Source organism: Talpa occidentalis, unplaced genomic scaffold, assembly GCF_014898055.3.
Source record: "Talpa occidentalis isolate TD23 unplaced genomic scaffold, MPIMG_talOcc4v2.1 talOcc4.10, whole genome shotgun sequence".
NCBI lineage: Eukaryota > Metazoa > Chordata > Mammalia > Eulipotyphla > Talpidae > Talpa > Talpa occidentalis.
The window spans coordinates 85,650,891-85,667,311 of record NW_023600993.1 but is presented as its reverse complement, the minus strand read 5'-3'; the positions used below and the strand labels follow the sequence as shown (position 1 = coordinate 85,667,311).

Sequence of the window (16,421 nt, the reverse complement as noted above, 5' to 3'; positions counted from 1 at the left end):
GAGACTGATTCCTGTCCCCACCCAGTTTCGCTTAGGCTGGCTTGCTTGGCTCTCTGACAGGAGAAGCCCCTCCTGGCTGGCTTACCTGACGTAGACCCCGAAGATACCCAGTTCTGAGATGCACTGGACCACCCGAGCAGGGCTGCCAGGCCGTAGCAGGCAGTTCCTAAAAGGCTCAGGTTCGATCTTCTCCATGAGGATGTAGGAGGCCCTCTCCTCGTCGTCCTTCAGCCGCTCCAGGGCCTGCACCATCTCTTCCCCATACAGATTGTTACCTGCAATTCCACTGACCAGTCACCTTGGGACCCCTGGCCCACCCACTCTACTTTGTGCCCCCACTTCAGCAGCCTCTGTTCTTGATGCCAGGACACAGCTGGCTCCCGGGGAGGGAACATCACCTCAACAGGAAAGCCCTTATTCACAAGTGAACACCCCCATCCACACCATCCTGCCCTGGTTTTCCACTTATCTGCCTATGGCTGTTCCTTCTCAGTCTCCCTGATGGGCTCCTGCCCCTCTCAAGTGTGGCATCCCCCAGGAATTGGGCCTCCGTCTTGCTGGCTCCTCCATATACACACTTTTTCCCCAGGGAGATCTCTTCTAAGGCTCCATCTATATCCTATAAATCGTTAACTCCTAAATCTTTAGCTCAAGCTCCTTGGTCTAGACATCACATGAATATCCCATGCACCCCTAAAATATGTCCAAGCAGAATATGTCAACATGTCCAAGCAGAACATCTCCTCCTGGATCTTCCTACTCACAAATCAGGCGAAAGGCATTCCTGAGTCTTAACTCCTCCTCGGTTATCTGTTACCAATTCCACGTTGTGATAGTCCCAGTCTGGGCTTCTCCATTGCTCTTCTGGAAAATGTACCAGCCTCCTCTATGGCCTCTCTGCTACCCATGTCTCCTCTAATTTTGGGACATGCTCTACCATGATGGAAACATGGATCCTGGATCAATCATGTGTCCTTTCCCTCCCTAAAACTCACAAATGGCTTCCTACCACCTTAGGCTAAGATCATATTTCCTACATACAGGCAACAATGCCCTTCATAGTCAGGTCCCAAACCATCTCTTCCAGCCCAAATCCTTGCCATTTCCCATTCCCCACACTGCATTCCAGCCTCACCAGTTACTCGTTAACCCCAGACACACCATCCTTTCATGGACTCGTATTTTTGCTTGAGGTTGTTCCTTCTGTAAGAATGTTCTTCCCTCTTTTCTCACCTTTTTCACTCCTATCTATCCCTTAAGTGAAAATAAAAAATCATGTCCTCTGGTCTGTGAGGTAGATATGCTCCCTGCCCTCAAGGAGTTCAAACTAGGCAGGAAGACATTCAGACTCCGGATATACTGGCACCCCAGACATCTCAGAATAAATCCATCCAACTCTCCAGTGCTGTTTAGTGAAAACCCCCTGCATGCCACAGTACTTGGTCACAGGGTCTCCTGGGACCCTGTCCAGGGCCAGGGCCTATGTCAGTTCCGCTTGTATCTCCCACAGCCCAGCATGGCGTCCATAGTGAGTGTTGCTTAGCACTGGTGATAGCCTGCTAGTCCCACTTCTAAAGCAGCCCTGCAAAGGGGCAACCACCTACCTCCGCCCTCTCTCTGGGGCTTTAGCACAAAGCGGCTAGGGGCGGCAAGGGCCTCCGTGATGGCTCGGTCGCCTTCTTCACCCTGAAAGAGGCAAGAAAGCAGGTATCAGGAGTCTTAGGCCAAAGAGGCAAGAGCTGAGGTCCTGTTTGTGCAAAGCAGCATCACAGGAAGAGCAGGAGAGGGAACAGCCATAAACCCTAACAAACCCACAAGCACAATGAGATCAAGCTTTCTCTGGCCAAGTGCAGGCATCTGCATCAGGTAGCCTGGAAAGCAGATAGAGACATTCCCAATTTTTACTATCTGCCTCAACCCCTTCCCCTGGTTACATCCCCATCTCCATCTTTGCTGAGAAAGTTTACAATGGATTCCAGCCCCCACCCCACCCAGCCAGGTTCTTGGGATTCTAAAAGACCCAGTGCCGCTCCAGCCTCTCCAACACATTGGGTTCCAGGTCCCTGCTACCGAGGCCCGTAATAGAAGAAAAGGGCTACCCACGTACCATGTCCAGTGAGTAAAGGCCAGCAAAGGTGGCACGAAGGCGGGCCACAGCCTCGGGCTGGTCAGGGAGCAATGCCTCCAGCATGCCCCTCCTGCTCAGCTCCTGCTGCACCTTCTTGGTCCCAGCTAGCTGGGTGGCAATGTCCGGGCACTTAATAGCACGTGACCTTTCAAGCATTAGGCGTGCTTGCCAGTTCTGCAGCATGGAGAAAACAAAAGGAATTCTGCTTTACTTCATTTTGGCTGACTATAAGTCTTCGCTCAAAGTTTCCTTCTCTGAGCACCATCAGGTGCCTCATATTATACTTTTTAGCCTCACATGATTATCTCCCAGGCTCGCTGCAACAGCTTTGTGAGGCAGGTGTGGCCCCTTTCAATCTGCAAGACTTCGCCATCAGGGAGTTCACCATCTAGTACCATGCATAACTATCATCATGACAAAATATATAAGGGTGTAGGAAAATGGATGAGGAAGCTTGAAGAGGGTGGGGCATACATTCCCACCGATCTGGCTCTGGCTCCTTCTAACCTCATTCCATGCTATCCTCTCCCTCACTCCCACATTCCAGCCATCCAAGCCTGTCAGTCCTCAAAACACAAACATCATTCCCACCTCAGTACTTTGCACTTGCTGCTTTTCCCTCTGCCTAGAGTTCTTTCCCTTTTGGCTTTTCCAGTGAACGGTTAGATGCTTCTCATTCTTGTTTCTGCTCCAAGTCACCTTCTCAAAGAAACCTTCTCTGACCACTCTATTCAGCGTAGGTTTTCTCATACTTCCTCCTTTTTATTATTATTATTTTTTTTTTACTGGCACAGCCTTCTGTTTATTCATATTACTAAAATTGTAGTAGTAGAAATGAAAGCTACTTTAATGAAACTCAGGAGTGAGGTCATTAAATAGAACTAAATGCATCTTAAATATAAATATAGTGTATTTCCTGACTAGTATAAAGTAAGTACCTAATCCATCCGGAATTCTGATCTCAGAGAAAAAGGCCAGAGGCAATCACCAAGTAGGTGCTTCATGTTACTGGGTCCATTTTTACAACAGTGAGATCCTTTGAGAACCTTCCTTTGGTCTTTCTTTTATCAGAGATTTCTGCTGGTCCTTTTGTTGGTAATCCATTTATGTCTGCATTCTTACAGTTTCTTGAACCTTTGTTTTCATCATTGGATTCTTCTAAAAATTTTTTGGGGCCACATACAACCAAAACATGGGGGCATCAGAGGGTAAGTGTACAGCTCCAGGTGTAGACCCAGAGCAGAACTGGGCTGATGTGCAAGGACTGTGCACCATTGTCCCAGGCTTGAGCTCTTCAACCTGACCACCAAGTCCAAATGGAAATGTGCGCCCTTCCAGAAGGCGGGGTGTGCAGCTTAATACCCAATTTTTCCACACTGTTGTTTCAAAGAATTTTCCCCAACTAGTAAAAAAATTTCTATTTTTATTTCCTTTTGGATATTCAAATCCCTGAACAGACTGTGAACTATGAAAGGACCAGACCCTTGCCGCCTGCTTCTTGTTGTATCCCCAGTGTCTAACACCCTGCATGGCTCTCTGTAGATGCTCAATAATTGTTATTGTTGTTTAATGAGGTGAAATTTGAGTGGCATCCTTAGGACAGGAAGTCTGACATGTGACTCAACACAGAAAAGATATTCAGTTAACAAAACATATGAACAAAGGCCTGCAGGTGGGTGATCATGGTGTGAATGGTCTGGTATGCCAGGTGTGTAGGTTGTAAGAGGCGGGGAAACACCAAAAGGTCTGTCCTCGAGCTCTAGTCCTCCTTCTCAGGCACTGAAAGGACAGGCTGTCCTTGGCTCTGCACCATTTCAAACTGCCCAGAGCAGAATCAAGCCTATGCACATTATCCCTACTCCTCCCACACCCATTGTGTTATCCCTTATTGATATGATCAGCACCTTTGGTCTTCACCACTAATTCCACTCATTTAACTACTAGGTCGGTGCCAAGCAGAGTTACGCCATCTGATGCCTTGATACTAGAGAGAAACCTAAAGACGTGTCATTATGTTAGAAGCAGGGAAAGCAAAACTCAGAAATGAGCAGGGGCTTTCCTAGGGTCACCAAGTAAATCACTGTTCCTTGCAGATTTATCTCCATGTTCTAAACCTGGACTGAGCTTCTCAATCCCCTAAAACTGTCCTCTTTATGCATGAATTTCCTTCCATGTTAGTTCAAATTCCTCTTTTTAAAGTTTTCTCTGGTCCCTTCTTTCAAATCCCTTGTCCTAGAACCTGCATCCATTTTCCAAATGTATAGGTTTTCTCTGCGTTATCTCAGCAAGTTCCATCACACTAACTACAGCCCTGAGGAAAGGACCTTCCGTGGAGCTGCCATCGTTGTGGATTTGCTCCCTATACAGGTGGGCCTTAGGGAAAATCCTATATTCAAAGGATTATTAATCTGGAAGGAGCACCCTAAATTTTCTAGTGCAGTCCCCTCAACTTACAGAAACTGGGCCCAGAAAAGGTCAGGAACAGGCCCATGATTATACAGGTAGAGCCCAAGGATGATGACCCGTAACCTACCGCTCATGGTATTTCCTGACTTTACTTTCATCCAATTGAAACCAGGGCTTCTGAGCCTCTCCATACTGCGCATTTAGGGCCAAGGGAGAAGAATTACCTATCGCAAAGACCACTGGACTGAAAGTCAGAAAGCCTAGAAATTCCTTGTGGGAATTTAGACAAGCCCCTGCAGCTCTCCAAACATTAGTTTCTCCATCTGTATGATGGGGATAATAATATGCCTCACAGAGTGGTTATAAGGATTAAATGAAATAATGGACATAGAACATAATTTTGAAACTACAAGGTGAAAAAGCAAGATCAAGTGAAAGCCTCATTTCTGTTATCATGAATGTGCAAGTGATAAAAACCTCTGATACAGACAAGAGAGGTAAGGGTTGGCAGGAACCATTGTCAGTGGTATGCTAGAAATGGTTTGCATCAGCTGTCAAGAGCTGAGGGGACCCATCTCTTCCCAATTCTGGGTTCAAAGATGTCAAATTGGGGGCCTCCCTGGTGGCCTAGGGTTAAGTCTCAGCGCTATCACTCCCACAGCCTGAGTCTAGGCAGGGAGCTGACCAATATAGGGCGCAGCAGACCTCTCCTGTCTTGCCCACTGCTCTTCTTAGGAGTGTATTTCAGTAAATCCACCTGCTCTGTTCCCCACTCTGTCTCTGGTGAATCCTCTCCCCCTCCCCCTCCCCCCAATCCCCGGGCCTCTGGCCTACACTCCAGTTCTTCTATGCAAAAATTGCAAAAATTAAAAAAAAATAAGTTGTCAAATTGGTAGCCTAACATTGGCTATGATGGGGCTATTTAGAAATCCACAAATGATACAAACTGGGGTCCCCCCAAAAAGATGTTTGATAAACATTTACCAGCACAAGCCTAGAAACAGTGTGAAAGGCTGAATCACCATGACTGAATACAGTGTGCTTGTTTGTAAAGAATGAGAGGCATGGAATTCCCTAAGGAAGAACTGAAGCCAGGGCTCAGGGGTTGTTGTGATGTCTGAACTGGGTCTCCAAGGATGTGATGGTGGGTCCCAGGGGGCAAGGAATGATTGAATAGAAAATACCAACCTGTAGACTGTACTGACTGGGCATATACCCATCCCGGAAGTAAACCACAGCAATTTCCTGGCCATCCCTGGAACACAGGATGGAGAAAGCTGCTGCGTTAAATTAAAACTGATGTGTTCAGTGGTTCAATCCATTTCAAAGTGTATCAAAATGAATTTGGCTTCTTTGAAAGTCAGTCCACAGGGGTAGTCTGAGGAGAGGTTTCATGGGAACTAATAAAGGAGATACCCACATTGCCACTGCTTCTACTAAAAACACAAAAGTGTACAGTAAAAAATGTTTTACAACATTCCACATCTAGGTAAATTAAAAAAAAAATTGGGGGCTCAAAATTATCAAGCAGCAGAATCATATTGCCAAATTTAGCAAAACACACTTGTATTTTACATCTGTTAAAAAGCTGAAACCAGAAAGATTTTTTTAACAATGGTGGGTATGAGGGTGGGAAGATACAAAATTATGAGTCTAATTAAAACACAGATTGGCTTTTTAACTTCTTTCCCTTTTCTTTGATTTATTTGATATTGTCTGGTTTATCTAGAAAGTAAGTTAACAACTTCATTTTCTTGTGATAAAAGCACATTTTGAAAATAGTTAAGTGGTACTGAGAAATTTCATGGAGTTTCTTAATTTTAAGAGTCACAAAGTTCCAGATCTAAAGAGTGTGTGAGCTGCAAGTAATGCTACCCAAACATGAGGTACTAAAGCCACCTGGTGGCTGTCCCTGGAAGGAAGCACAAGACCTACAGATCTAGGCCCCTTGATCTTGCTTGAGCCCAGAAGGCAGCACCTAGATCAATCACAGAATGAGCCGTGACTCATTCTGTTCCCCCTTCCTCCCTGACTACCCAGCCCTATGCCTAGATCTGACTTTACCTCTCACCAAGAAAGGCAAAAAAACATTTGGGAGGCCAGGGGCATATAAAAGTCAAGGTTATTTAAAAAACATTTTCCATAACGTCAATAGTTCTGATACAACCCTTTAGATGCAGAACTTGGCTGGCCTTCTCTAAAATTTGCTGCAATGATGGGTATTTCAGAATTCTCTCCTAAAATTCAGCCAGAATGGAGCAAGCCATCACACCTCCCAGAAGAAATGACTGTTTAAGGGGAGTGGGAGGCAGAATTTCCCTAAACCAGTCCTCTATTGGTTCCTTGGGGAATGCTCCTTGGAACTTACATAAACAATTTCCGGTCTTGGTCCAGAGAGGCTTTTACAGAGACATCTTCAAACCTTCGCCGGATTACATGGATGTTCCTGAGAAAGATGGATATGGGTCAGAGGGGATGGGTGCTCTGTCCTGAGTGATTTCCCCAATCCTAGAGGCACATCTGGAGGTCTTCCCTCCTTTACTTACCTGGCCAGTAGTTCATTCTCTATGGCACGCTGGTCAAATATGTTCCTTTCCTTTTCTTGAGCAATCAGTAGCACCAGAGCACTGCAGAAAGAGGACAGGTGGTCCAAGGCAGCTACAGAGCTTGTCCTAACTCCACCCTATCTTTTTAGGGAATGAGGACACAGATTCCTAGAAAGCACTGTTCTCTCAACTCAGGACTGCCCCAAGCATAGACATCTGAGGTTATAGTACATTATTTTCTTAAAAGAGGAAACCTGGAACAAGTGGAGATGTCTCTGCTTTTCAGGATGTAAGTGAAATAGTACAGTCATATTAGTTTTCTGTGCACATTAAAATTTAGATTTAACGCCATCTCAAAAACCCAAGAGGGCTTTTTCTTAGAACTAAATATAATGATTCAAAAATCTTTTCTGTGAGAATAGTGAAGAATATTTTGTAAAAGAACAATGCTGAGGGGCCCCCCTGGTGGCACAAGGGGTTAAGATGTAGCACTATGAAGCTATCTGCAGCCACTGCAGCAAGAGTTCGATCCCCGGCCAGGAAGCTACCCACATGGCACAGCAGACCTCTCCAGAATCGCCCACTGCTCCCCTCAGCAGTGTATTTCAGTCAGTCTGCCTGTTCTGTTCCCCACTCTGTCTCTGGTGAATGCTGTCACCCTCCACACCTCTGGCCTATACCCCAGTTCTTTCTTTTTTTTTTTAAAGATTGATTTATTTATGCAAGCACTGGATACAGTCAGAAGCACGGGAGGGTGAGAGCATTCACCAGAGCCAGAGCGGGGAACAGAACAGGCAGACTGATGAAATACAGTCTGATGAAATACAGGGGAGCAACAGGCGCAGCAGGAGAGGGCTGAGTGCCATGTGGGACCCTCACCAGCAGCCTGGGATAGAACCGGCGCTGCAGAGGCTGCAGGCAGCTTCGCAGCCCAGTGTTCAACCACTGCGCCACCAGGGGAGGCCCTGTACCCCAGTTCTTGTATACATAAATAAATCTTTTTTTAAAAAAAAAGAACAATGCTGAGGTTTGGAGGCTAGTGACCCTATTATTAGACTGTACAGAATCTTGCATGAAACATTAGAATAACTCAATAGAGTTATTCTACAGAAATCCTACAGAGTCAGCTATAAATAAGGCATCATCTCTCACCATTTGTGGTGGACACAGGGCAACCTTTGGTCCTACAATATTTATGTGAACCTGGGGGCCTACATGGCCTCTTCTTCTCTACTTATCCATGTTTCTTTTTTTTTTTAAGATTTATTTATTTATTTATTTATTTATTTATTTATTTATTTATTTATTTATTTATACAAGCACTGAGTACAGTTCTGAAGCATGGGAGGGTGAGAGAATTCACCAGAGCCAGAGCGGGGAGCAGAACAGATAGACTGACAAAGAATTACACTGCTGAGAGGAGCAGCGGGCGCTGCAGGAGAGGTCTGTGCGCCATGTGGGACCCTCTCCCGTTGGCCTGGGATAGAACCGGCACTGCAGAGGCTGCGGCAGCTTCGCAGCCCAGCGCTCAACCGCTGTGCCACCAGGGGAGGCCCTCCATGTGTTTCTTAAAGAAGCAGGAGCTCAAGGACTCAGGGGAAATTTAATGCTGAAGAACTATCTGTTTAGCTACCAATCAAGCTATTTTCAATTGTCAAAGGTAGGTTATTCTTCTAGCAGACTCTTGCAGGGTTGATGTTCAGCAGTACCTAATTCTAATTTTTCTGTAGCTATAAATGTTCTGTGCCTGTAACCTCTTGCTGAGACTCTTGATGCCCAGACTTTCACTTAGGATTCTAAGTATGTAGTTGGACACTTGTCTCTTTGTCTCTACTTCTCTTGACCTTAGTTGAACCACTTAGATTATACTCTGACCAACTCCTTTCCACTTAGCCAAAATACGGGGTTAGTACTCTCCCTACCCACTAGTACACCTCCCTGACATTTCTTGAGGTCAGACATGATTAAACTGAGCTTTGGCTTTGAATTGGGTACTATCTGAGAGACAAACCAAGCATGAAATTCTCACAAGACACCTTGCCCTGAGAGTCCCGAAGACCAATGACCTTGCTCTTCACTTTGCAGCCTGCTTTGCTCTGCTCATGTGTAGAAGGGTGGCACTTGGCCCAGGCTGACTCATCTCCAAGAAGAGATGAGGAGGAGGCTGGAGGCTGTAGGTCAAAGTGGAACTATATGCCCTGGTTAATTAAGTCAGCCTGTCCCTAAGCCAGACTCAGAAAACACATTCTACCTCCTCCTACCTTCAGTTCTCAGTAGCCTATTGAGAGCAGGACTAGGAAAGTTGTCAGCTAAGGGAGGTGAGGTGGCAGTAGCATGCTTGTTGGAAGTGAGGATTCTTGACTCGAGTTCTTACTCTGCCAGTGACTTGTGGTGCATCCCTGGGCAAGTCAGTTTCTCTCCTTGGGCCCTGACTTCCCCAGCTAGAAAACAGAGTGTTAAACAGATCATAGTTCCCAATCTTTGACACCAAGAATTACCTTGTCTTATCCATACTTGTTCCAACCATAGATCCTGTATTTTGAGGTTTGTCTAAATGTCTAAAGTTGAAACCATAATTCATTTTCCATACTTTCTCTAAAAAAATTTTTAAAAGCATGATACTTCTGAATTATATATATATATTATTGTAAACCAATGTTACCTCAATAAAATAAAATTAAACACATTTTATAATATTAATTAAATTATTTAATTAAATAAAATTAAATTTAAAAAGCATGAGATAATCAATGAAAATTCTTTTGCTCTATAAATGTTCCAGCCTCAGTTTTGTTCAGTTTCTAGTATGGGACCATACTTCTTAGAGGCAGAACAGTGCAGTAGAGAGCATAAGTGTTAGGGGCTGAGAGACAAGAATTCTAAACTTATTAGCTGTGTGACTTTGGGCCAGTTACTCTGAGTCTCTGAGTCCTCAATTTACTCCTCTGAAAAATAAACCTGGTACTTCTTAAATTGTAGCCAACATTACTATAATTATTGTTGAAAGTGCAACATAGTGAGCCTCATCAATTTTTTTTAAATATTTTTTTTAATTTATATTTTTATTTATTTATGCATACAAGAGCTGGGGTGTAGGTCAGAGGTGCAGGGTGTAAGAGGATTCACCAGAAACGGAGTGGGGAGCAGAACAAGCAGATCTACTGAAATACACTGCTGAGGGGAGCAGCGAGCGAGACAGGAGAGGCCTGCTGCGCCATGTGGGTCAGCTCCCTGGCCAGGGATGGAACTCAGGCCGCAGTGGCTGGCAATAGCATAATAGTACTAAGTTTTCAAAACCTGCACCACCAAGAAGGCCTCTCATTGAATTTTTTAAAGCATTTTTTTATAGCCATGGTATCATTTACTTCTCATCACCACCTTTTATTATTTTGAACTCCATTTAACAAATGTCAGGAAACTGACACTCAGAGAAAAGAAGGTCATGTGCTGGGTCAGCAGTAGTGCCTCTCATTTTCAGAACGAAGGGAGCCAAATCTGGCTCAGGCAGCCACAGTGCCCACCCACCTGAGTCTGTCTGCACACGTGAGCCTCCTCTCCATGATACTCACAGCCTGGCAGGAGAGTCTGTCTGTAGCACTTATCCATCAGCAGCTCCACAGTTGACCCATCACTTGGCTTCACACTCTTAAAATACAACCTAGCCAAGAGCTCTACATGACAGAATATTTCTCCGATGAGGATTTTTGAGTCTTAATAAGGCTTAGTAAGTCCAGAGAGGCTCTCTTAGAGGCAGTAAAGTGGACTCTGGGCTCTACCACTGACTCACCGCTTGACCTATAGCAATTTACTTTATTTCTCTGAACTTCAGTTTCCATACTCATAAAATGGTGGAACAAACAGTCTCTACCTTCAAGGGTTTAAATATGAGGAAGCAATGAGACCCTGTGTATAAAGCACTTAGCATAAAATGGGGCACTTCTAAGTGCTCATTAGGGTTAACTATTAGTGCTCTGTTAACAATGCAATAAATGTTAGTATAGGACCTCTTCATTATTCAGAAGTCACCAACCTAGCATCTTCACACATGTGGAACACAGTTGAGAAATAGGAAGGAAGCAAAAAAAATGCCTCTAAGCAATTAAAATAGACCCCATAAATTCCCTAAATCGAAGTTTATGCATTCACTCATCAAAGAGGCCCTCATATTCTTTGGATAGAATCATAACAAGCCAGAACATTTGCTTTCCCAAACCACAGCAAATTAGAAAGGAGGCATGGGGATGCGAGTGGAGAATTCCAAATTCAAGTACACTGACATCAGTAAGAAGAGGTGATAATAGGGAAATTGATGAGAACTGTGAAGAAAAAGGGCAAAAGCTTAAAGCCTAACATTTAGTACCATTAGTACAGGCAAACAACTTCACATGCCTCTTTAGTAAGTTCTCTGCATTACATCAAAATGCAATCAATGAAAAGCATAATAATATCTCCAGTCAACAGGAAAAGATTATAGTCATCTCTTATTTAAGAAATAAGTCCAGGGGCCTCCCTGGTGGCACAAGGGGTTAAGTTTCAGCACTATTAAGCTTTCTGCAGCCACTACAGCGCGAGTTCAATCCCCAGCCAGGGAGCTGACCCACATGGCACAGACCTCTTCTGTCTGGCCCGCTGCTCCCCTCAGCAGTCTATCTTGGTAGATCCACCTGTTCTGCTGCCCACTCTTTCTCCAGTGAATCCTCTCACTCCCACCCCCAGCACCTCTGGCCTATACCCCAGCTCTTGTATGCATAAATAAAACAAATCTTGAAAAAAAAAAAGAATTCCAAAACTTCATTAAAATAATTTTGGCACTGAAAGTATAAGCTTCTGTTGTAGGAAAATTCCCTCAAATCCCTAATGATATCAGGCAGTGATCAGGCAAAGAAATTGCTGCACCCAGGAATGCTGAATCTAAAGTAGGATTCCGCTGTCACTTTGTCACCCACTTACTTGGCTGAGCCATAAAGCTCCCAGGCTTTGGCGATCCCCAGGGCCAGTCCCTTGCTGGGATCATTGGAAAGGATCTTGGCAGCTTCCTTGGTCTTATTCAGTATACTGAGAACATGTCTGTTGGAACAGAGATGTCTGTTCAGTAATTGGGCAGACTTGGAAGACCCCTCTGATCATGAACTCACATATATATAGGAACATCATTTTGAGAATCAGCTGAGTATTAAAATATATCTTACCATTACATTCCTGAAGAATCCACCTCAGGCTGGAATATGCTGGGGTGCCCTACCCTAGCCCCTGGTGAACATGTCCAGAGGAACCCTGAGGCCCTGTGTATCCATGCAAACCCCTCAATGAGCTAAAACCCTTTCCCTAAGCCCCAGATGCTGTCTGGGATCCTGCTATAGGCCATATGCAATCACAGGAAGTGATTCCTGCAGTGTCACAGGCAGCCCCTGTATCCATCTCTGCCTTGGATTCTGACCTTTTTTCAGACCTTCCCACAAGTCAAGTTCCTTCTCTCTTCAGGGATCTTGTAAATACTATTCCCTGTGCCCAGGATACTCAATTCATAAAATGATGGGGCAGTACTAGATGAGCTGTGTCAATCCTTCTGCCCCTGACATGCCAAGACCTAACTGTTCTGTGGTATAAGGTGTTAGAAGCATAAGACCCAGGACCTAGAAGGTGAGAGTTGAAGATTCCTGCCCCTCCCTGACCACCGGGATTGTAGATTTATTAGGTTGTCACCTCAATGGTGTGCCCAGGGCTGCCCAAGAGACCCACCGGTGCACAGCTGGGGTCCGGGAAGCCAGGCCCCCAAAGCTGGCAGAGATCGTGTTGATTTCAATCTGTTTCAGGGCTGAGGAGCCATCAGCGTTGCACTGGAACATGTAGTCTGAGCGATTCAGACCCAGGAACACAGTCTGTGGGGAAAACTGAAGGTTGAAGACATTTGCCCAGGAGCTGGCTCTGAGGGCCTAGCCACAGAGCAAGACATACCAAGAACTCTACAGAGAGATCAGGGGCTGTGCTATACTCCCAAAGCCGGTGGAAACATTCTGTGGGTAACCTCACAATTGGTCGCTGAAGTACAAACCCCGTGGGGAACGATGAGAGGCAGATTCCCATGCATTCAGGGCCTGTTTATCGGAACTTCTGATAAAGAGCAACAAAACAGAGGTGGAAGGGGCAGGTCCTAGACTGGGGTAACATGGGGAATGGTTACCTGAGCAATGCCCTCTTTCAGAACTTGCTTATGGATGTCAAAGAGACGAGCGGTAAAGTCGTCCTTTTTGATGGTGCTGGAGGAAGAAACAGAACATTTTCTAGGTTATGTGGGACCTTAAAGGTCAAAGAGTTACACCCCTCTACATTGATTGCTAAATCCTTTCTGAATCTAGTGGCCCAAACTTGAATAACCACACTTGAATACCACACAAACCAGTAAAAAACAGTGGTTGAGGATGTGAGCTCCAGAGCTAGTGACCTGGGTTCAAATCCTAGCTCTACCATTCACTACTAGGCAAACTCAGAGAGTCATTTCACCTCTGTGTTTCAGCTTGCTCATTTTTAAAATGAAGAGAAGAATATATCGTTGAGTCATGGTGAGAAGTAAATGAGGCATTACATGTACAGAACTGAAAACAGTATTGGCCCCACGAAGAACTCAAACATGACATGTGATGTAATCATTCTATACTTGAGTAGTGCTGATGGTGGCAAGCCTTCCTGGTCCCCCAACATTCACTCCCTATAGCTTTCTCACATGCTGGGACCTCTCAGGATTGTCTTCTCCATTTTTTCCATGGTAGCCCTTGGAGATTAGGAGATAGTAGTCATGCCCTGTGCCTCAGTAAGGTTTTTCTGACTCAGGATAACTATCCTATTTTTCTCTTCAACCAGTCCTCAAATGACATGATTTCCTCAGGGAAACCCTCCCTGTCTAGGTCAGATTCCCTTGCACCGTGGTCCTCTACTTTATAGCAATGATTGCACGACCCTCTACCCTCTCCTCCCTTATTTTTCCTTGTGTGAGGATCAGAGTTGGCTTTCGGCTCTTCTATTTGACTATGAACTGCATGAGGCCGGGGACCATGTCTATGCTGGCTCATCATCATGGCCCAGCATGCTGCTGTGACAAGTGATATGAAATAGGGGCCCATTCTGTCTGGCTTTCAGGAACCTCAGGAACAGGTACTCATGGGTGACTAATGCCACACTATTACCTTTCAAGATTTTAGGGCAATCTCTGTGTGCTTGCTCAAGTCTGACTTGCAGGCTGATCTTGTTATAGGACCCCACTGAGTCCGAGGAGTTCAGACCTGCCCCCAAGTTCCAGTTTCCCAGCCAGTTCTCTTGTGGGGTTTCCCAATCCTTTGTGAAGGAAGAAAGTTCTCAGAATGGCTTCAGCCCCCCTAGGAAAGTTGAGACACATTTCCCTTCTTCTGAAGAGATACTTCTCTATTATTCTAGCATATGTGCTTGTGGGGTGCTTCTTTCCTACCAGAGTGTGTGCATTTTAGAGTAGAGGAAATCAAGGAAGTCAGAGGTTGCAGAAATGGCCGCAAGAAAGGTTTCTCACATAATTGCATTATTAAGGTAAAGGTCCTAAGTCAGGCTGCTCCTATTTCACAATACAAAAGCCAGGCATGCCTCAGGAAAGATCTGGGGGAGGAAGGTGGCAGTACTGTTTACACATTCATGACTCATTAGGTTTTTAGCTCCAAGTCAATGGTTTCCAAACCTCTTACTATCCTGATCCCTTCTCATATCCACCCTCAACTCAATGTGAATTTTTAAAAAAGATTTTGTCTGAAGCAAAACCAGATAATTATAAATCAGAGACTTACTTCAGGGGAGGAGGTGGGAGAGGGATCAGAGGGAGAGAGGGAGGAGCACAGGGGACTGAGGTGATGGTGCACAGGTGCATTGGGGAAGGAAACTCTATGGGGACTACACCTGAGGGGGGAGAAGCAAATATTGTTTAAAAATGAACAATGATGTAAAAAAAATTAATAATAAAAAAGGATGTAAAATGGAAAAAAAAAGAAATGAATTGTTTTCTTTTGGGAAAAAAATCACACATGCATTTGTATATGTGCAATCTCTTTCTCACATACATACATTTACATATATGTATACACATGTATTTATTTAATTCTAATATAAAAATTTAACTCTAAAATAAAGCAAAGAAAATGAAAACTAAAGTAATAAAATAAAGCAAAAACATTTCCCATGTTCCTAGGAGCTGCGGGAAAGAAAGATCAAGGGAGAAGAGACAGTGGAGGGATGGTGTGGTGGTGGCAGTCATTTCAGGGACTCTGTCCTCATGCCAGGTGGCCCACCACATCCCACCTAGACCAGAGAGGCCTAGGTGACAAGAAAGGGTTTTTGTTTAAGAAACATGAAATCCGATTTTAAATCCAGTGCCCTCTATTTTCTCTAAAACTAGGTTGACCTTCCCTAATCCCAAAGGGAAATTTCAGTCTTCAAAGGGAGTTACTGATGGGAGAAGCTATTTGCACATCATATATCCAACAAGGGGTTAATTTGCAAAAGATATAAAGAACTCATACAACATAAAAACAACCCAATCAAAAAAAATGGGTAAAGAACTGAATAGATACTTCTGAAAATCACTTATTGTTAGAGAAATGGAAATCAAAATCACAATGAGATATCACCTCACATCTGTGAGAAGAGCCTATATCAAAAACACTAGAAAGGACAAGTATTGGTGATGTGGAGAAAAAGGGACTCTCAATAACTGTTGGTGGAATTGCAAGTGGATGCAATCTCTATGGAAAATGGTATGGAGAGTATTTTAAAAAACTGAAAACAGAAATATGATATGATCTGGCAAAAGTGCTCCTAGGTATTTATCTGAAGAATATAAAAACAAGAATTTTAAAAGATATATGTACCTCTATGTTCACAGCAGCATTATTCACAATAGCCAAGACATGGAATTAACTTAAACATCCACTGACTGATGACTAGATAAGGAATTAATGACTGGACAAGAAACCCAGCTATTGAAAAAGATAAAATCTTGCCTTTGGCTACAACATGAATGGAATTTGAGGTGATTATGTTAAGTGAAATAAGTCAGAAAGTAAACAATTACCAGATGGTTCTACTCACAGGTAGGCTGTAAATAACCAAGCAAACTACAAGATACAACAAAAAAATAATTCTTAGACTATGAAAAATTCGGTGGTTATCAGAAGGAAAGGGGAAAGGAGGTATTTCAATGGGCAGAAAGGGTCAGTTTGATAGCATGATGACCCTAGAACTCTGGTGGTGGACGAGGGAAGCTTATACATATATTGAGTTGTGAAGCTATGCTAAAATTATATAGCTTTGTAAATGAACAGTAAATT

General features: G+C 44.1%; 1 protein-coding gene across 5 annotated transcripts in view; it reads right to left on the bottom strand.

Annotated features, from left to right (window-relative positions):
- GSS (glutathione synthetase) overlaps positions 1-16,421 on the bottom strand; it is a 32,794-nt gene that overhangs the window by 5,624 nt on the left and 10,749 nt on the right. For all 5 annotated transcript variants that reach the window (XM_054696931.1, XM_037496471.2, XM_037496494.2 and 2 more), the window contains exons 4-12: positions 13,262-13,337; positions 12,820-12,959; positions 12,031-12,147; positions 7,081-7,161; positions 6,903-6,980; positions 5,723-5,789; positions 2,108-2,302; positions 1,605-1,686; positions 86-275 (exon numbers count right to left, since the gene is read on the bottom strand). In XM_054696931.1, the coding sequence (XP_054552906.1) occupies positions 86-275; positions 1,605-1,686; positions 2,108-2,302; positions 5,723-5,789; positions 6,903-6,980; positions 7,081-7,161; positions 12,031-12,147; positions 12,820-12,959; positions 13,262-13,337 (1,026 nt within the window). The remainder of the gene's footprint in view (positions 1-85; positions 276-1,604; positions 1,687-2,107; positions 2,303-5,722; positions 5,790-6,902; positions 6,981-7,080; positions 7,162-12,030; positions 12,148-12,819; positions 12,960-13,261; positions 13,338-16,421) is intronic.